Source organism: Asparagus officinalis, chromosome 5, assembly GCF_001876935.1.
Source record: "Asparagus officinalis chromosome 5, Aspof.V1, whole genome shotgun sequence".
Taxonomy (NCBI): Eukaryota; Viridiplantae; Streptophyta; class Magnoliopsida; order Asparagales; family Asparagaceae; genus Asparagus; species Asparagus officinalis.
This window is the reverse complement of record NC_033798.1, coordinates 102805613-102826576: the sequence shown is the minus strand read 5'-3', so window position 1 is coordinate 102826576 and position 20964 is coordinate 102805613. Positions and strand designations below refer to the sequence as shown.

At 42.6% G+C, this 20964-nt stretch overlaps 2 protein-coding genes across 2 annotated transcripts; both read right to left on the bottom strand.

The window, feature by feature from the left end:
* Window positions 6313–7771, bottom strand: LOC109840448 (xyloglucan endotransglucosylase/hydrolase protein 24-like). The gene is made up of 3 exons (XM_020409105.1): window positions 7438–7771; window positions 7147–7352; window positions 6313–6768 (listed from the first exon to the last, which is right to left on the bottom strand). The coding sequence occupies exons 1-3, from the start codon at window positions 7702–7704 to the stop codon at window positions 6369–6371; spliced, it is 873 nt and encodes a 290-aa protein (XP_020264694.1). The 5' UTR covers window positions 7705–7771; the 3' UTR covers window positions 6313–6368.
* On the bottom strand, window positions 13277–15242 carry LOC109840447 (xyloglucan endotransglucosylase/hydrolase protein 24-like). Its single transcript, XM_020409104.1, has 3 exons — window positions 14966–15242; window positions 14487–14692; window positions 13277–13847 (listed from the first exon to the last, which is right to left on the bottom strand). The coding sequence occupies exons 1-3, from the start codon at window positions 15239–15241 to the stop codon at window positions 13436–13438; spliced, it is 894 nt and encodes a 297-aa protein (XP_020264693.1). The 5' UTR covers window position 15242; the 3' UTR covers window positions 13277–13435.

Sequence of the window (20964 nt, the reverse complement as noted above, 5' to 3'; positions counted from 1 at the left end):
ACTTGGATCTCATTATCGAACTTGAGATCCACTGCAGTAAGCTGTTGTACCACAGCCTGAAATTCGTTCAAGAAGTCCGCCTCGCGAGCTCCTTGCTGCATATTTAGATTGAATAGCTTCTTCATTAGGTACAACTTATTTAAAGCAGACAACTTCTCATACAGCGCCTCCAAGACCTCCATCAACTCTTTGGTGGTAGTCGCATGAGAGACGTTGTAAGTCACATGCTGATGAAGGTTAAGCTTGATGGTGGCAAGTGCTTTACGATCGAGCACCTTCCACTTATCATCATCCATCTTCTCAGGTTTCCCCTCTACTCCTTGGAGGGGTAAGAAGAGATCCTTCTGGTACAAATAGTCTTCTATCTACATCCTCCAATACCTGAAATTTTGGCCGTCGCATTTCTCCATCTGAAACCTATTGTCTTTAATTGTAGATCCCTTTGGCGAAATATTTCGTCTTTTCTCGAATCGTATTTGTGAATAGTAACAGTACTTATGAATAATACCGTACTCGTGAATAGTGCACAGTGCCTTAAAAGAGTAAATGACATCTAGCTTATTTTTCTGATGTGGAGGATCTACTTTTAGTGGAAGCCACAAAGCATATGATAAACAGATATATGTACTCTAAGTCAGGCTTTGATACCGGTTGTTAGGATACACACCAACAAGAACTCCTCAAACAGAGATGTAAAAACACACCTAAGCAGACAAAAATTCAATCACAGTGCTCACAGATATAATGTGGTTCACTCTTACGGAGCTACTGCACGGTGCAACGATGACGCCCAATTTCTTTATACTCCAAAAGAAAATGATCAAAGAGAACACCCTCTCTTGATCAAGATACTCTGACGCCCAATTTCTTTATACTCCAAAAGAAAATGATCAAAGAGAACACCCTCTCTTGATCAAGATACTCTCCAAGATTTCTCACAAACTCTCTCTAAGAAAATGATCAAAGAGAACACCCTCTCTTGATCAAGATACTCTCCAAGATTTCTCACAAACTCTCTCTAAGTTTCTCTCTTACTCTTCTATAAGAGGAGTTGTTTCTGGGATGATTTTTCCTAAAGAGTTTTGACCCTATTTATAGTGTTTGGGAAATACTATACACAAATAAAATATTATTGATGAGACCCGCCACTAATAATATTTTATTGGTAGGATCCGTCACCCTTTTATTTTTCAAACGTTGCAGCAACTTTCGGTTGAATATTAAAATAAGTGGGCCCACCACTTAATCACTTAATTAAAATTAAACAATGGCTGCTAGAGGCTGCTGGCTAACATCATATAGAAGAAATTCAAACCAGAGGGAAAACTTGTATACTTTGCTCGCAAATCAGATGGAAATGAAACCAAAGAGCGCATGGTGCTCTCTCTCTCTCTCTCTCTCTCTCTCTCTCTCTCTCTCTCTCTCTCTCTCTCTCTCTCTCTCTCTCTCTCTCTCTCTCACACACACGATCAAGGGGTCCAAGAGCAGTGCTTCCACGAATCATTACTACATATTTTCAGAAATAATGCTAAATGTTTTTTAAAGAATTAAAAAACTAAAAAGAGAAACTGTGAAATAAGGATTTTTCTTGACAGTACTTTGAGATAAATGGGAGGAAACGAGCGGCCAAGAAGGAGAGTGCGGCGTGCCTGACGACGGGGCAGTCTGAGTTTCTTAAAATTTGCAGAGGCAAGTATTTATGGGTTTTTGTGATTTGGAGGAGGTGAGGGTTTACATTGAGACTATTTCCCAGTGAAGATTGAATGAGGAACTCGAGAGCGCGATGCTGCAAATTAGGAGGAATATAGACGAGAGGATCAACTACTCATGAAGATGTCAATCAAATTAACAGTATTTTTCCCCCGGTAGAGGGAGTTTAACTGGGTGTCGTTCGCTTTGGGAGTCTAATTGGCGCATGCCCATTTTCCGCGACAACTTCTCCCGTCATTTGTCGCTAAACCTCGTTGACAAAATATGCATCTTTTGTAGTTTGGACTATAAAACGATTAATTTTTCTGGAATCCGTTTTAGTTTATGTCTTTTGAGATTTGAGAATCAGTTATGTTGATACTGTTGTGCCTCGAGAATCCAAACCAATCGCCGAGAAAAGATAAACCAACACACCAAATCAATAGCACAAACAATCAAACACCAGTTTTACGTGGTTCGGCAAGATGCCTACGTCCACGGGGCAAGGAGGGGTGAGTTTTCACTATTAGAAATCAAGAGGAACAAACTAGGGTTACAATCTCTCACCAAAAACCCACAACAACTCACTCTTGATCTCTCCAAATGCTCCTAGAATAGAAGCCCAAAGAAAACCCCTTTCAACAGCTCAAAACTCTTGCCTTACAAACCCTAAAATCGTGTTTGGGTATTTATAGAAAACTCAAACAAAACGGGTCTGGAAAACAGACCCAGACTCAACCCGCTTTGGCGGTCGACCGGACCGGTCGACCGCGATCCATCGCGGTTGCACTGTCAACCTGAATCCTGAGCTAGAAATCCACTTCTGCTGCCAATTCTACAAATCTCCACCTCGGCGAAGATTCCACCAAACTGAGCCGACACCGATCAAACCAATGCCTCAACTGCTGCATCCAGTACGCCATGGCAACGGACTCATGACAACGGACTCCATCCACAACATGTCGAGACCCAAACGGGAGTGCGAACACTCAACCCCAAACCAACTGTGTCTACTCACCAAATCGGCTGCATCAGAAAACTGACTGCCTACGTATCCTCTCCAAGGAATCAAGCCTTCACGTAGTTCACCCAATGGCCTCCAAAGGCCCTCAATCCAACCTGCGGCTGATAACATCATAAACGACCCCAATCTGAAAACAGTCCAACACCTCCACCTGAGATGAAACAATGGCCGTATCCAAAACATATCCATCAGCTGCATCCATATCAACTACCTCATCATCTGCACCCATAAATAAATGACTCCCACGCTGTGCCACCTCAGCTGGAATCCCAACCAATGCAGAATGACCTGGAGTATGTGGGGAAATCTCCACCCAATGTGGAGTAGCATCAACCTCCACCCGCTGCGATATCCCTCTGACCTGATCAATACTCTCCACCTGCCGAGAGTCCAAAGTGACAAACCTGCTCAGACCAAACTCAGAAGCTCCCCACTGATAGCCAAGCGAACCTCTGAATCCCAAATGCGCAATCGGATCCAATCTCACATCCACGTTGTGACCAAGTGCTGGGTAGCCAAATATCCGACGCCGACCAAAATCTGAAACAGCTCCACCAGATCTAACAACTCTATACGCAGCAGTCGACAACCTCATAAGATGACCCAAATCTGTCGAAGCCTGAATACCAGATCCACTGCTCGACAACCAATGCCGATCCTCCTCCAGAAAAGAACGACTCACTAAGTCTGCCATCTCATCACGTCGCCCCACTGTCTCCTCTCCTCTGAAGTGTCTCCAACTGCCATGAGCTCGGCACCAATGCAAGAAAGGACTCCTACTAGAACAAGTACGACCGGTAACCCTTCTGCCCATACACCTCCTCTAACTGTTGCGGACTATTAGGGCTTCATACCAAAGGGACTTGGTTGCAACCCATATATGCCTAGTACAATCCCCAACATAAGAAACAAAATATCGATTACCTCCCACTGATGCCTCCATGGAAGGTCCCCCAATGCCTGACTGAACACCTCCAATAAGACCACTCGATCGGTGGATAGAAGTGCTGAACTCCACCTCGGTCTTCTCGCTCATCCCACTGTGCTCACAGGACCTTTTTGTTTCATTGTAACGATCGAAGTTGTAATGAATGCAGCAATGAATACAGCAACTTTTTCCGCAAATAAGCTGGCGACCACAGTGGGAGCCAACGGCATCGCAACTGACGCCGTGGTGACGCAACCAGCACTCAAGATCGGGGTGAATGAAGAACACGAGCTCGATCAACAACAGTTCGAAGAAACTCCGCCTGACTCCCTTCATCACAATCATGGACCCCGATGTGACCTTCAAGCGAGAATCCGCCAAAGTCGCCCTATAGCCTGCTGCCTCCAATACCCCAAATGAAATGATGTTCTTTCTCAGTTGAGGAACGAACCTCACATCAGCCAACTCCCGGATCATCCCGTCACTCATCCGAATCCGAACAATACCAATACCACCAATAGGGCATCTGTGATCATTACACATGAGAACAACATCCCCTCTTTCCAACTCCTTAAAGCTGGAGAACCAATCCCTTCTAGTGCATATGTGGTAAGTGGCACCAGAATCCAACATCCACTCGGTGGAGTCGGCAACATCAACTGACAGAAGAGCTGGGCACGAATAGCCCGCCTCTGCACTTGCACCACGTGACGTCCCCGCGTCGTCCAACATGGTCGAGATCGCAGATCCGGACTCCTCTTCTGCCGAGGAGATGGCTTCTGAAGACGCTCCCGCAATATCAAAGAGAACACGACAAAGACGACGTCAACGTAAGTAGCACCAGAATCTAACATCCACTCGGTGGAGTCGGCAACATCAACTGACAGAAGAGCTGGGCACGAATAGCCCGAAGAATCTGAATCTGAAACATCGCCACTAGCCTTGGTAACATTCACCTCTGAAGCTTGAATAGCTTTTCCTTTATTCTTCACGGCTTGCAATTTTGGGCATTCGGCTTTCCAAAGGAGCGAATCCAGAAGCGCCGCGCCTTGCGTGCGCATGCCTGAGCCCTGGTCCAAAAAGCACGAGAAATACTAAAGGGAGAGGCCGTTAAGAGATCGCCGAGATCCGAACGAGTTTGGAGGCCGAAGGCCCAATCAACGCCTGAGGTAAAAACAGGTAATATTGCTCTCCAACCTTCGTCAATTTCAGGTCCCGAACCTTCGGTAAAGCCCCACCGCAGCAAAGAGTGAGGACGAAGGTCTCATATTTCTCGTCGGGCAAGGAACTCAATAACAACAATGCCTTGTGCTCGTCTTCAACAATGACATCTACATTCGCCAAATCTGTAAGTAGCTTCGTGTAGTGGTTCATGTGATCACTAATGGATGTCCCCTTCTTCAATTGGAAGCGATAAAACCTCATCTTCAAATGCAAATGATTTTCGATGCTCTTTGTCAAATATTTACCCTCTAGGACCTCCCAGATCTTCTTTGCCGAAGTTTCATTCATCACATCATATTTTAGATCTTGGGTAAGACAAGACCTAATCACACCACACGTCGTTCTATTCATTTTATTCCAAACCTTTTCATCCATGTTGTCCGGTTTCCCGTCTAACTCCAATGTATCTTCCAAATTTTGCGCATTTAGCGCATCCATGACTTCACATCTCCAAAGTCCAAAATTATTTGTGTCATTGAACTTTTCCACATCATTTTCATAGAATGTATATTCAAACTTTGGATGGCCCTCACACTAGAAGAACCCTCCCCATGTTTATCCTTTCCGGCCATAATCTCAAAGCACCCAAACAATTGCGGAACAAACAAGAAAATAGATCCAACTTGAAAAAGATAGAAACTTTACCACAAAGATCCCACCTTTATCACCAATCGAAGCTCTAGATGAACTTCCCAACTGATCTATACCTCCAAAAAGCCCAAGCGTTGCCCGGAGCTCTGATACCACTTGTTGTGCCTCGAGAATCCAAACCAATCGCCGAGAAAAGATAAACCAACACACCAAATCAATAGCACAAACAATCAAACACCAGTTTTACGTGGTTCGGCAAGATGCCTACGTCCACGGGGCAAGGAGGGGGGAGTTTTCACTATTAGAAATCAAGAGGAACAAACTAGGGTTACAATCTCTCACCAAAAACCCACAACAACTCACTCTTGATCTCTCCAAATGCTCCTAGAATAGAAGCCCAAAGAAAACCCCTTTCAACAGCTCAAAACTCTTGCCTTACAAACCCTAAAAGCGTCGGTCGACCGCGTCGGTCGACCGCTACCATCTTCGGTCGACCGGTCCGGTCGACCGCCACCAATCCTGAAGCACAGTAAGTGACGTGCACGAAAGCGGTCGACCGGACCGGTCGACCGCCACACTGTCAACCTGAATCCTGAGCTAGAAATCCACTTCTGCTGCTAATTCAACAGATACTATCTTAAATTCTCTTTCATTGCAAAAAAAAATGTAGTTGTGAAGTGAGTTAAGATGTATAAACATTTCATACATTTCAGATACTCTTAATGCTATTTTAATATCATATAATCTTATTATTATATATTTATGAAACTTAGTGTGGTCATACTTTACTTTTCTAGCTGCCAAGATTTAAAAAATAATAATTACTAAAACAAAAAAAGAATAAAGAGATCGAAAACTAGATGGCAATTCAGACATTGTTCGGGATAATTTTCTTTTACAAAATTCATAGTTTTAGATATCTTTTTCCCTAACTGTGCATTCTCTAGAAGTACCACCAAGAAACCGCATCATATCTTTACAATAGTTATATGTCCTATACTTCTTCTGCAACGATCTCATCTTCCTATAACTCTCAACATCTAACTCTTGGCGAAACCACGTGTTTTTGCTTGAAGGACAACTAGATTGACCTTCAGCTGGAGACCAAATACACGCATTGACGGTGAAGTTGCGATAGTATGCTATAAATGGTGCCTTGCTCCAATCAGTCTTTACTTTCCCTCCCTGCGTGGCCCAATCTTCACCGTTCCATAACGTTGAGTATAACTTCATTGGTTGGCTCTTTGGGAATGGAACTCCTAATGTTTCATGGTTCTTGAAAACTCGTATTGGAACATTATCGACCAAGAAGCTGATACAAGCATTAGAATGTTAGAGAACAAAGTTATATTATTGTTATTGTGATTGCTAAGAATAAAATTATAATCTTTAAACATCATCAAAACTATAGAGTTTTGATGCAATGAAAATAAGTTTAAGATAATATTAGAGCATTAATTCCATGTTCAAATGCTATTGAACATTTACATTTTAAATGAATTTCAGACGGGGAAAAAAAGATAATATTGGGTAAAGTGTCTCAGATTTAATTTGTTCTATGAAAAGGACATTCAACCAATGGAGACGTGCTAGAGATAGCTATTATAGTTATCAATTCTCAATATAAGTTCAAAATTTTCATGCAAGGAAAGGGATTTAATAGAGAGAAATAGCAACTTTGCGCGCTTACATGATATTTTTTGGATTCCATAGGATGGAATATGTGTGAAAATCCTGTGTTGGATCGAACCACAGGTTGAATTGCATCTCCTTGTTACCCTTTCCATGAGCAAAAACATTTGTGTGCAATGTGTAAGGGTTTCCACTTGAATTTCCAAGAAATTCAAAGTCGATCTCATCATGGTTAGGCTCCATGGCTGGCCCCTGTGACGATAACTACATAATGGAACAACATGCATCAGAGGATCAAATTTTAACAATAAATTCTTGGGTGGGTCGGTATTTGTTGTTATCAACTTACATAAAATGTGGTGACAGTGCCTGCAGAATTCCCAGGAACAAGCTTGATCTCCATATCTAGTCTCCCAAAGAGATATTTGTGCTTTGAAAAGAAGCCAGAGCCGGAGAATTTATCAAGGGATAAAGAAAGGAGTTTTCCATCTGATGAAATCTTGCCGCGGCCATCACCCCATTGAATTTCAATGTCATCGTTGAGGTTGCCGCCATAGGCAAAGGTTGAAAATGAAGAAACTAATAGAAAAAATGCTTGGATTAATGACACCCTCATATTTCTATAGGGAAGATGAGGAAAATTTATACATATTTCTATTTAAGATCAATTTTTGATTGTACAATCTTTGTTCTTGGGACTTTTACTAGACAATGGAATGTTGAGTGGATTCATGCAAACCATAGGCTTCTCCAGGAAATTAGGATTTGATGATAGAAGGGCGTTTCACTAATGGGTAGGAAATATGCTTAAAATAGAATGTGGTCTTTTATAATCTGGATTGGATGAAAATTTTTCTTTCATATACCTTAACTGAAAAGTATATCATCATCAATAGCCCCACTACAAATACGCCTAAAACTATTGTTTGCACACAAATTTCTGATCATTTGTGAGCATGATAACCAATAATATTCCTAACTTGATTATGTATAGGAACTTGAAATTCTTGCATTTAATTGTCCAAAAAATTACAAAAAAGAGGCTTAAAAAACCGGTACTATTGCATCAAAAAATAAACATATATCGATATTTAGACAGTGTTAAAGTAAGAGAGAGAGAATCTTGGGTAAATTTCCCTTGAATTGAATATTGAGTATGCACATATATTTATACAAGTAGAGGAGTGTGAGGTTTGTTCTCCCAAGCAATGTGGGACTAAAAAGGAGTGTGAGGTTTGTTCTCCCAAGCAATGTGGGACTAAAACCCACTACAATACACTATTATCAACTGCGCCCTTCAAACTCATGTTGGATCAAACAAAGTGAGTTTGCGTACAAGAAACTGGAACCGATGAACAGATAAGCCCTTTGTAAAGAAATCTGCAAGCTCGTCAGCGGATGAAACATGAGGAAGTAGAATTGTCTTGTCCTTGATAACTTGGTGACGGACAAAATGAGCGTCGATCTCAATATGTTTGGTCCTTTCATGAAATACTGGATTATTAGCAATCTGGATGGCACTCTTATTATCACAGTAGAGAGGAGTAGGAGTCGTAACAGAAATACCGAAATCACTGAGAAGGCGACGAAGATGAATAATCTCTTTAGCTGTTGTGGACATTGCACGATACTCTGCCTCAGTACTGGAAAGAGCAATAACATCTTGTTTCTTACTTCGCCAGGAAATAAGGGAATCACCAAGAAATATACAATAACCTGTGGTAGACTTTCTGGTAGTTGGATCACCAGCCCAATCAGCATCAGAATATGCACAAAGCTCTAACTTAGATGTAGCAGGAAACAAAAGTGAGCGAGTGCTAGTACCCCGGAGGTACCGAAGAATCCGTAATAAGACAGCATAGTGTACAGAACGTGGAGCACTAACAAATTGACTGACAATACCAACAGCATGAGAGATATCTGGTCGAGAGATGCACAAATAGACCAACTGGCCAACAAGATGTCGATATCGGGTAGGATCAGATAGAGGCTCACCGTCAGTAGAGCAAAATTTGACATTCTGTTGGAGTGGAGTATCGACAGTTGCATTATCAGTTAGTTCAACTTGATTTAGAATATCTGAGAGATACTTCTGTTGAGACAGTAATACACCCCGCGGGCCTTGAGAAATTTCTAGACCAAGAAAATACCGAAGAGATCCAAGATCCTTCATGTGGAACTGTTGTTGCAACTGAGATTTTGCGTATTGTATACCTGTCATATCATCACCTGTAATGATCATATCATCTACATAGATGAGTAATAAAACCCTGCCACGCGATGTAGTGCGAACAAACAGAGAAGCATCTTGATGACTTTCTATAAAGCCCGCTTTGAGCACAACATCGCGAAAACACTCAAACCAAGCGCGGGGTGCCTGTTTGAGACCATAAACAGCACGACGAAGGAGACATACATGTCCCGGAGGAATATTTGACCCTGGAGGCGGTTGCATATATACGGTCTCTAATAAAGAGCCATGAAGAAAAGCATTTTTGACATCCATCTGGTATAAGGGCCAACGATGAGGAGCAGCGACCGCATGGAGAGTACGAACAGTGGGCATCTGAGCAACAGGAGCAAATGTCTCCTCATAATCAATACCTTGTTGCTGAGTAAAACCTCGAGCCACTAAACGAGCTTTTCGACGTTCAATGGTGCCATCAGGACGAAACTTGACCTTATAAACCCATTTACTGCCAACAAGAGAGATCCCAGGAGGACAGGGAACAACATCCCAGGTATGAGTTTGCTGAAAGGCTTGAAATTCCTCAGCCATAGCCTGTCGCCACTCTAGAATTTAAACTGCCTCTTGGAAGGACTTTAGCTCAACAATAGTATGAATGGCAGCAAGAAAGTTACGAAAGATAGGTGAATAAGAAGTAACAGAAGCATACCGGGCAGGCATGACATGTAGGTGTTTGCCTCGACGAAGAGCAAGAGGAACCTCAGGCGGGGGAGATGCTGGCGCAGGTGCGTGGTGATCAACAGTATTTTCTGGAGTGAGAGTTGTGTCCACAGGATATGGATTAGATGGTGTAAGAGAAGACTCAGGTGAGGAAGAGTCAACAGAAGGAGAGGGAGAGATGTCAGGGAGATCTCGAAAGGAAAATTGAGGTGAAGAAGTGGGTGATGCAGTGGACGGGGAAGCATGATCGGTAGAGTGGAGGAAATTAAAGTCATCAGAAGTAGAATAATATGGAGAATCCTCTTCGAACTGAACATGACGAGATATATGAACTCGACGAGTTGCTGGATCATAACAATGATAACCTCGATGTTCTAAACTAATTCCTAAATAATCATAAGAAACAGCTCTGGGAGACAATTTATCACGTTCGTGAGATGGCAGAAGAACAAAACATCGACAACCAAAAACACGAACTAGATCATAACGGGGAGGATGAGTATAAACACGACTTTAAGGAGTAGCACCGAGAGAGAGCTAGATGGAGTGATATTAATGGCATGAGTCGCGGTGAGAATAGCCTCAGCCCAAAACGACGAGGAACAGAGTAAGAAATGAGCATTGATCGAGCAGTATCGAGGATATGACGATGTTTGCGTTCAACAACACCATTTTGCTCATGAGTGTAGGGACATGACTGTTGAAAGATAGTCCCATGAGAGGACATGATAGAGCGCATGGCAGAGGATAGGTACTCTTTGGCACAATCAGAACGAAAAACTTTAATACGAGATTGCCATTGAGTGAAAATCATAGCAGTGAAGGCTTGATAAGCAGTAAGTACGTCAGAACGATTCTTAAGTAGGTAAACCCATGTAAAACGAGAGAAATCGTCGATAAAGCTAACTTAATATAAGTAGCCAGATGAAGAAGGCAAAGGAGCTGGCCCCCAAATATCAGAATGTACTAAATCAAATAAGGAAATGGATACAGATGTACTCATTTTAAATGGAAAAGCAGTGAATTTTGCCAATTTACAACCAGTACATGACTCAATACTAGAACTAGATGATACAGGACCAAGTACTCCAGACTGAATAAGACTCTCCAGCCTTTTATTAGACACATGATCAAGTCGTCTATGCCATAAATTGGCAGGAAGTGAGGTAGAGGGTTTTGACGAACGAAGAGAAGCAACAAGAGAACGTGGACGTATGGACTCTGGAATGTGAAGATATTCTAGAAAATACAGTTTGTACTACCCACCCCAACCGTCTTGCCCGTCTGTGGATCCTGCACAATACAAGTATCAGAAGAAAATGAGACAAACAAGCCCGCCATGCATAAAGAGCTAATAGAAATTAAATTCAAGCACAACTGAGGAGCCACATAGACGGGACCAAGTGTTAGACGACCAGATGGATTATTTTGTGGGGGTAATAGAGTCATACTGAATAATGGACAATGGTTGTCCAGCAGCTGTGTAGTTAGGAGGAAGAGAGGATGAAGTAAAAACAGAGGATAAAAGTGAGGCATTACAAGTCATATGAAAGGAACAACCAGAGTCAAAAATCCAGAGATTATTCATACCAGAGACTGAAGGATTAGCTGAAGAACCAGCAAAATGCATACCAGAGAGTTGTGCGGCGGATGTAGAGGTGATATGTTGAAAAGCATCAAGTTGACGGCGAAGACTTTCAATAGCTTGAATAGTAGAGTCTGAAGTAGTAGAAGGTATAGCATTGGCCAACAATCCTGGTGTACGAGAGGGTTGAGACTGAGGGGGTCGCCGACCACGACCAGTACCTGAGGAACGTAACTCAGGATGAAGCTTGAAGCATGTCTCAATACGGTGTTCTTCCTTCTTGCAATATTTGCAAGAGAGCTTAGATCGAGCCTGTAGAGAGGGAGCCTGTGGAGAAGTATGATACATAACAGGAGCAGTGACAGGTAAAGACAAAACAGTCTCGAGTGAAGAGGTAGGAGTGTCTGTTGACAAATTGAGTCGTGTTGTCTGCTGCCGGGTCTCATAAGCAGTGAGAGCTCCCATAACTGAGGCCAAAGTCGGAAATTGAGGCTGGGGAAGTAGTTGATCAGCCATAGTTGAATATTCAGGAAGGGACTGAAACAATTGATGCACCTCATGCCGTTTGTACCAGGCTAGCCAGTCTTCATATGTGGAATTACGTCCAGGAAGCATGGAGCGTAACTCTGTCCAAAAAGCTTGCATTTGTCCAAAATAGGACTGCAGAGATGAACTACCTTTGCGTTGTAAAGCAATGCGTTGCAGAAGATATGTCTCCCGTGCACCCGAGCACTCAGTGAAACGCTCATTGAGACGAGTCCACATGGCCTGAGCAGAGGGAAGCGAGCCAATCTCGACAGTGAGACCAGAGCCAACACAGCGAGTGAGATAATCCATAACACGAAATTCCTGCAATTGCCACTCTGAACTCTCCTTGACATAGAGAGCACGAGCAGTCTGAAGATCGACATTACCACTGCCAGAGGCAATAGTACTGGATGAAGCAACAGTGCTGATGGACGGTAGAACTAGTCCCGTACTGGTGAGATGATCAAGCAAACCAGCACCACGCAAGGCATTGGTGACAATGGTGGACCACCCTGCCCAGTCACTTTGATCATTGAGGGGCAAAGGTGGTTTGGGAATCTTCTCTGAAGGAGTCATAACAGCAATGTCGAGACGTTAAGATGTCGAGATGCCGTTACTGACTGCGAAACGGCAATGCCGTTCGTTTGAGGCCGAGAGACGGCTTGAAACGACGATGCCGTTAATTTGAGACCGAGAGACGGTCTTGAAACGGTAATGCCGTTAAAATAGAACCCGAAGGTTAGAATGAAACCCGAAGGTTTAAAAGAGAATCCGAATGTTAGAATGAAACCCGAAGGTTAAACGAGAACGCGAAACGCGTTAAGAGGCCGCAAAGCGACAAGGCCAAAATATCTGGCAGATTAAAAAAAAACATTAAACGGCTGCAAATCAACAAGGCCAAGATTTGGCAAAAGAACGCAGAAGCGTTAAAAAAATTTTATTGGAAGGGAAATAGCCCTAGCTCTGATACCATGTTAAAGTAAGAGAGAGAGAATCTTGGGTAAATTTCCCTTGAATTGAATATTGAGTATGCACATATATTTATACAAGTAGAGGAGTGTGAGGTTTGTTCTCCCAAGCAATGTGGGACTAAAACCCACTACAATACACTATTATCAACAGACAGGAAACAAAATCAACATGCAAAACCATAAGATGTTGCACAGATAGATATATCTCTATATTTATTGAATTTATTACAACATACAAGACAAATATGGTAGCCCGTCGAATTTAACAAAGATAAATTGACAGGAGGTACATGATAATAATACGACAGGTAATTCTTATATATATTACAATGACATATGATCCATAAAAGTACGCTCATCTGAGCCTGCACTCTCTTGGACGTCCACGGGGGTACCTCTTAACATCAGAGCAATAGTTATAGATCATGTACTTCCTCTGCACCCATCTCATCCTCCGATAACTAGCATTGTCCATTTCTTCAAAAAACCACGCATTCTTGCTCGCCATTGAATCCATCGAATTTTTAGAAGCACAACTAGAAATGCCAGAGGTTGAGTACCAAACACAAGCATCGACATTGAAATTTTGGTAGTATGCAGTGAATGGTGCTTTGCTCCAGTCCGTCTTGATGAGGCCTCCCCTTGTAGCCCACTCCTCAGCGTCCCATATGCTCGAGTATAATCTCATGGGTTGAGTCTTAGGAAATGGGACTCCCATTGAGTCATGGTTCTTGAAGTCTCTTATTGGGATGTTGTCCACCAAGAAGCTGTACAAGTATTACAATGTAAGAAAGGTCTTACTGACTGAAGAAGGGCTACGCACATAGAAACCGCTTAGTATTGTAATTTAAAAATGTCAAATATTTTTTCTCCTCACACTATTTTACCCTCAGATAGGCTCGAAACAAAAAAGAAAAAAAGAAAAATCAGGGCCAATTTGCAATAATGAAACTACATGGCAGTAAGTTCAAAGCAATTAGTTAACATGACATGGCTATGTGCAATTAACCCAGTAAGGAATAATTATCATATCATAATTTATGTAGTTTTAACATAAAAAGTAATAGAGAGATAGAATATTTGTTTTCATCTCTGTTATACATTTCTTAAAACACAGAAGATTTAGATTTTATCATAACTACCTTGAGTTTACACAAGGTGAAATATGACAAACAATAGTCCATTAACGGTGTCATACAGGTTGTAGTTTGCTTCTACCCACTTATAACACCTATTATACTAGAAAGTTTATATGTTTTTGAGAAACTTTATATGAGTACTAACAAATGTCTATGTCCCTTCATTGTGGAATTTTTTAGTCCTAATCAAACATTTAGCCGGATATGTTTCACAATTTATCGGTATTATAGTTCTGACCAAACAAGTACAATGAATTGTGATCTTACATGATATGTTGCGGATTCCATAGGATTGAATAGGTGTGGAAATTCTTAGTTGGATCAAACCACAGATGAAACTGCATCTCCTTATCCCCTTTTCCATTGGCAAACACATTGGTGTGGAGGGTATATGGTTCTCCGGTAAGATTACCAAGGAACTCAAAGTCGATCTCATCATGGTTTGGATCTGTGGCTGGCCCATCTGATGACAACTGCATGCCCAAAAAAAGGTAAATCAAATCTAAGGCATCACTTTTTGATTGATAATATTTGAGGAATGTTAGCCAAGACTACTTATCTCATGCTACTTTGACACTACAAGATATGTGAAGTGTATGGTCATTAGCTTATGAATTACAATTTGGCTCATGTATATCTTATTTGAAAGATGTTTAAGTCCTACCGTATGAAAATAATTTAAATTTTATAATGCAGTTAGCATTAGTCACAATATTCTGATTGATATTTTCAATTTATGGACTTACATAAAAAGTAGTGACAGTGCCAGCAGAATTTCCAGGAACAAGTTTCATTTGTATATCAAGTCTTCCAAAGAGATACTTGCTCTTAGACTGAAATCCAGAGCCAGAATATTTATCAAGAGACAACGAGAGAAGCTTGCCATTGTCAAAAATCTTGCCATGGCCACCACCCCATTGGATTTCTACGTCATCATAGAAATTGCCACAGTGCACAACACTAAGCAAATAAGAAGCAACTAACAGAGTAAATATCGTCACAAATTCTAAAGAGGAAGACATTGGAAATATTTTGAAATAATTTGCATCTTTTAGGTTCCTACTAAGGCCTATTTATATCTGGAAAACTGAAGGTAATCACAATTAAGAACGAGAGCTAGAGACCTGCCAGTAGCATTATCAGTGTTTGGTATCCTGGACTTTTCTAACAATGGTAGGTTGTACTTGAGACTTGGGCTTTGAGTATGACTTGAAACGGTGGTAACATAGGTGATGGGCTGTAAAGGTAGAGAAATGTCAAGATAGATTCATAGAGACCATAGCCTTGTTTTCATATAGTCCTGATCTCCAATTCTCCTGTAAAGATGATAGAGGCACCATTCAATTATGAGAAGTGAGAGAGGTGCTGATAGTGAGGTAGATTTGAGTTAACATAGATTGGATGCTTGACTGATTTAAATTATGTAGAGATGAGTGTACTGTGGAGAAGAATTGGAAAAAGCAGATTTTTGGTCATAAGTCGACTCATGCACAGGCATAAGTCGACTTATGGTAAGTCGACTTATGTTGGTGCATGAGTCGACTTACGTTCTGCTCTGGATTGTTGGTTTTTTGCTCTGCCAAGTCGACTTATCAGGTCTGATAAGTCGACTTATGATCTCTTCTCCAGTTGCTGTTTTTCGCTCTGCCAAGTCGACTTATGCAGACTGATAAGTCGACTTATGACGGGTTTTTTGGAAAGTTCAGGTTCCTATTTGCAGTCTGTTTGGGTTTCTGTTTTGGTATAAATACCAATACGATTTGAGGGTTTTGTGAGGAGAGTTTTGGGGTTTTGGAGCACAGAAAAAGAGAGATCTTTCTGAGCTATTTGTTAGGGTTATTGGTTGAGAGATTGAGAGATTTGTTGGTGAGATTAGTTGGTTCGTTTGAGCGATTTGTAATCTCAATTTGTACTCTCCTTCTCTATTAGTGAAAACCCACCCCCTTCTTGCCCCGTGGACGTAGGCAATTTGCCGAACCACGTAAAACCTTGGTGTTTGTGTTTTGTTTGGTCTTTCTCTCGGCGTTCGTTGGTTTGGTTTCTCAAAGCATCAGTCGCAACAAGTGGTATCAGAGCACGGGCAACGCTTGGGCTATTTGGAGGAGTAGATCGCTTTGGAAGTTCATCTAGGGCTTCGTTTGGTGATAAAGGTGGGATCTTTTTTGTAAAAATCTCGTCTTTTTGGAGAGTGATGCTACTCCACGTTGGGTGGAGATTACTCCACATACTCCAGATCATACTGCGTCATTTGGGATTCCAGCTAAGGTGACACAGGTTGGAGATCATTTGGTTTTGGATGCAGATGATGGATTGGTTTTGGATTCAGTTGCAGCTGGTAGATATAGTTTGGATATGGCCATTGGTTTACCTCAGGTGGAGGTGTTTGATTTGTCTCAATTTGGGGTCATTGGGAATACTATCAGTTGCAGATCGTTTGGTGATATTGGAGAAGAGTTGCAGACTTTTCTATTTGATTGAGGGCCTTTGGAGGCCGTTTGGGTGAACTACGTGAAGGCTTGATTCCTTGGGCAAAGGATACGTAGGCAGTCATTTTGATGCAGCCGATTTGGTGAGCGACATCGACATTTGGGGTGAGTGTTCACACTCTCATTTGGGTCTCAGCATGTGAGGCATTTGTTTGGTTGGTGTCGGCTCAGTTTTGGGAAAACTTCGCCGAGGTGGAGAATTGTGGAGAAGAATTGGAAAAAGCAGATTTTTGGTCATAAGTCGACTCATGCACAGGCATAAGTCGACTTATGGTAAGTCGACTTATGTTGGTGCATGAGTCGACTTACGTTCTGCTCTGGATTGTTGGTTTTTTGCTCTGCCAAGTCGACTTATCAGGTCTGATAAGTCGACTTATGATCTCTTCTCCAGTTGCTGTTTTTCGCTCTGCCAAGTCGACTTATGCAGACTGATAAGTCGACTTATGACGGGTTTTTTGGAAAGTTCAGGTTCCTATTTGCAGTCTGTTTGGGTTTCTGTTTTGGTATAAATACCAATACGATTTGAGGGTTTTGTGAGGAGAGTTTTGGGGTTTTGGAGCACAGAAAAAGAGAGATCTTTCTGAGCTATTTGTTAGGGTTATTGGTTGAGAGATTGAGAGATTTGTTGGTGAGATTAGTTGGTTCGTTTGAGCGATTTGTAATCTCAATTTGTACTCTCCTTCTCTATTAGTGAAAACCCACCCCCTTCTTGCCCCGTGGACGTAGGCAATTTGCCGAACCACGTAAAACCTTGGTGTTTGTGTTTTGTTTGGTCTTTCTCTCGGCGTTCGTTGGTTTGGTTTCTCAAAGCATCAGTCACAACAAGTGGTATCAGAGCACGGGCAACGCTTGGGCTATTTGGAGGAGTAGATCGCTTTGGAAGTTCATCTAGGGCTTCGTTTGGTGATAAAGGTGGGATCTTTTTTTGTAAAAATCTCGTCTTTTTCAGTTTGGATCTATTTCTCGTTTGTTTCCGCATTGGTTTGGTGGTGCCTTGAGGATTATGGCCGAGAAAGAAGGAGTTGTGGGCAGTACTTCCGGCGTGAAGACCGTCCAAAGCTTGAATATCCACTCAATGAAGATTGATGTGGAAAAGTTCAATGGCACAAACAATTTTGGACTTTGGCGATGCGAAGTCATGGATGCGCTCAACGCGCAAAATTTGGAAGATACGTTGGAGTTGGACGGGAAACCGGACAACATTGATGAGAAGGTTTGGAAAAAGATGAATCGAACGGCGTGTGGTGTGATTAGGTCTTGTCTCACTCAAGATCTAAAGTATGATGTGATCAATGAGACTTCTGCAAAGAAGATTTGGGAGATCCTTGAGAGCAAGTATTTGACCAAGAGTGTGGAGAATCGCTTGCATTTGAAGAGGAGGCTTTACCGCTTCCAGTTGAAGAAAGGAACCTCCATTGGTGATCACATGAACCACTACACGAAGCTTCTTGCGGATTTGGCGAATGTGGATGTTAAGATTGAAGATGAGGACAAGGCGTTGTTGCTATTGAGTTCCTTGCCTGACGAGGAATATGAGACCTTCGTTCTTACTCTTATTAATGGGAAGGCATCTCTTTCGTATAGTGAGGTCACCGCTGCACTTGTGAATTATCAGCTTCGAAAGAAGGATAAGGAGACTTCGTTTGAGCCGGTAGCGGGGGCGTTGGTCGCAAGAGCAAAGGGTCCAAACCGTAGTGGGAGGTCGCAGTCTAGAGGGGCACATCTTGGAGTTCGTAAGAATCAATGTGCCTTTTGCAAAGAAGATGGACATTGGAAAGCCGATTGCCCAAAGTTAGTTGATCGAGCCGGGAAGAATAAGGGAAAAGCTATTCAAGCTTCAGAGGCGAATGTTGTCAAGGCTAGTGGCAACGATTCAGATTCGGATTCTTCGGGCTACTCGTTATCTGCACTGCCGTCAGTTTGTGTTGCCTACTCTACAGAGTGGATATTGGATTCGGGTGCTACATACCACATTTGCCCTAGGAGGGATTGGTTCTCCAGCTTTCAGGAGTTGGAAAGAGGGGATTTCGTGCTCATGGGGAATGATCACAAATGCTCTATTGGTGGTATTGGTACTGTTCGGATCAGGATGAGTGACGGGGTGATTCGGGAGTTGGTTGGAGTGAGGTTCGTTCCTCAGTTGAAGAAGAACATCATTTCACTTGGAGCTTTGGAGGCAGCTGGCTATAGGGTGACCTTGGCGGATGCACGCTTGAAGGTTACATTTGGGTCCATGATTGTGATGAAGGGCGTCAGAAGAAGAAATTTGTATTATTTGCACGGAAGCACGGTGATTGATAGGGAAATGACGACTTCATCAGATTCGGCTAGACTGTGGCATTGTTTGGTGCTGGGGTATATGATTGGTAATACCGTGCATTGGTTGTTGAGGAGTGCTATGACCTGCAGATTGAAGTCCTGTGAGCACATTAGGATGAGCGAGACCGTGGTGGAGTTTGGCACTTCTATCCATCGAGCGAGGGGTCTTTTTGGAGGTGTTCAGTCAGGCATTTGGGGGCCTTCCAAGGAGGCATCATTGGGAGGTAATCGTATCTTGGTTTCCACAGTTGGTGATTGTTCTAGGCATTATTGGGTCGCGACCAGTTCCCGTTGGTGTAAAGTCCTAGAAGTCAACAACAATTGGAAGAAGTGTATTGGCAGAAAGGTAACTCATTGTTTCAGCTTTGGTAGGGGTCCTTTCTTGCGTTGGTGCCGAGCTCACGGCAATAGGAGACACTTCATTGGTGTGGAGACTTTGGGGCGACGAGATGAGATGACAGTTTCGATGGGTCGTTCCTTTCTGGAGGAGGATCGGCGTTTGATGTCGAGCATTGGCATTGGTGTGCGGGCTTCGACATATTTGGGTCATCTTATGCATAGGTCGCCGACTGCTGCTTTAGGAGTTATTAGATCTGGTGGAGCTGCTTCAGATTTTGGGTCGCGTCGGATATTTGGATACCCAGCATTTGGTCACATCGTGGATGTGAGATTGGATCCGATTGCGCGTTTGGGGTTCGGAGGCTCAGTTGATTATCGTTTGGGAGCTTCTGATTTTGTTCTGAGCAGGTATGTCACTTTTGACTCTCGGCAGGTGGAGAGTGTTGATCAGGTCATTTGGATATCGCAGCAGGTGGAGAGTGATGCTACTCCACGTTGGGTGGAGATTACTCCACATACTCCAGATCATACTGCGTCATTTGGGATTCCAGCTAAGGTGACACAGGTTGGAGATCATTTGGTTTTGGATGCAGATGATGGATTGGTTTTGGATTCAGTTGCAGCTGGTAGATATAGTTTGGATATGGCCATTGGTTTACCTCAGGTGGAGGTGTTTGATTTGTCTCAATTTGGGGTCATTGGGAATACTATCAGTTGCAGATCGTTTGGTGATATTGGAGAAGAGTTGCAGACTTTTCTATTTGATTGAGGGCCTTTGGAGGCCGTTTGGGTGAACTACGTGAAGGCTTGATTCCTTGGGCAAAGGATACGTAGGCAGTCATTTTGATGCAGCCGATTTGGTGAGCGACATCGACATTTGGGGTGAGTGTTCACACTCTCATTTGGGTCTCAGCATGTGAGGCATTTGTTTGGTTGGTGTCGGCTCAGTTTTGGGAAAACTTCGCCGAGGTGGAGAATTGTGGAGAAGAATTGGAAAAAGCAGATTTTTGGTCATAAGTCGACTCATGCACAGGCATAAGTCGACTTATGGTAAGTCGACTTATGTTGGTGCATGAGTCGACTTACGTTCTGCTCTGGATTGTTGGTTTTTTGCTCTGCCAAGTCGACTTATCAGGTCTGATAAGTCGACTTATGATCTCTTCTCCAGTTGCTGTTTTTCGCTCTGCCAAGTCGACTTATGCAGACTGATAAGTCGACTTATGACGGGTTTTTTGGAAAGTTCAGGTTCCTATTTGCAGTCTGTTTGGGTTTCTGTTTTGGTATAAATACCAATACGATTTGAGGGTTTTGTGAGGAGAGTTTTGGGGTTTTGGAGCACAGAAAAAGAGAGATCTTTCTGAGCTATTTGTTAGGGTTATTGGTTGAGAGATTGAGAGATTTGTTGGTGAGATTAGTTGGTTCGTTTGAGCGATTTGTAATCTCAATTTGTACTCTCCTTCTCTATTAGTGAAAACCCACCCCCTTCTTGCCCCGTGGACGTAGGCAATTTGCCGAACCACGTAAAACCTTGGTGTTTGTGTTTTGTTTGGTCTTTCTCTCGGCGTTCGTTGGTTTGGTTTCTCAAAGCATCAGTCACAACA

Coding starts and splice junctions, on each gene's coding strand:
- LOC109840447 (XM_020409104.1), bottom strand. CDS start 15,241: ATGTCTTCCTCTTTAGAATTTGTGACGATATTTACTCTGTTAGTTGCT. Junction 14,693..14,965: donor GCACTGTCACTACTTTTTAT/GTAAGTCCATAA, acceptor TTGGGCATGCAG/TTGTCATCAGATGGGCCAGC. Junction 13,848..14,486: donor TGGAATCCGCAACATATCAT/GTAAGATCACAA, acceptor ATACTTGTACAG/CTTCTTGGTGGACAACATCC.
- LOC109840448 (XM_020409105.1), bottom strand. CDS start 7,704: ATGAGGGTGTCATTAATCCAAGCATTTTTTCTATTAGTTTCTTCATTT. Junction 7,353..7,437: donor GCACTGTCACCACATTTTAT/GTAAGTTGATAA, acceptor TCCATTATGTAG/TTATCGTCACAGGGGCCAGC. Junction 6,769..7,146: donor TGGAATCCAAAAAATATCAT/GTAAGCGCGCAA, acceptor TGCTTGTATCAG/CTTCTTGGTCGATAATGTTC.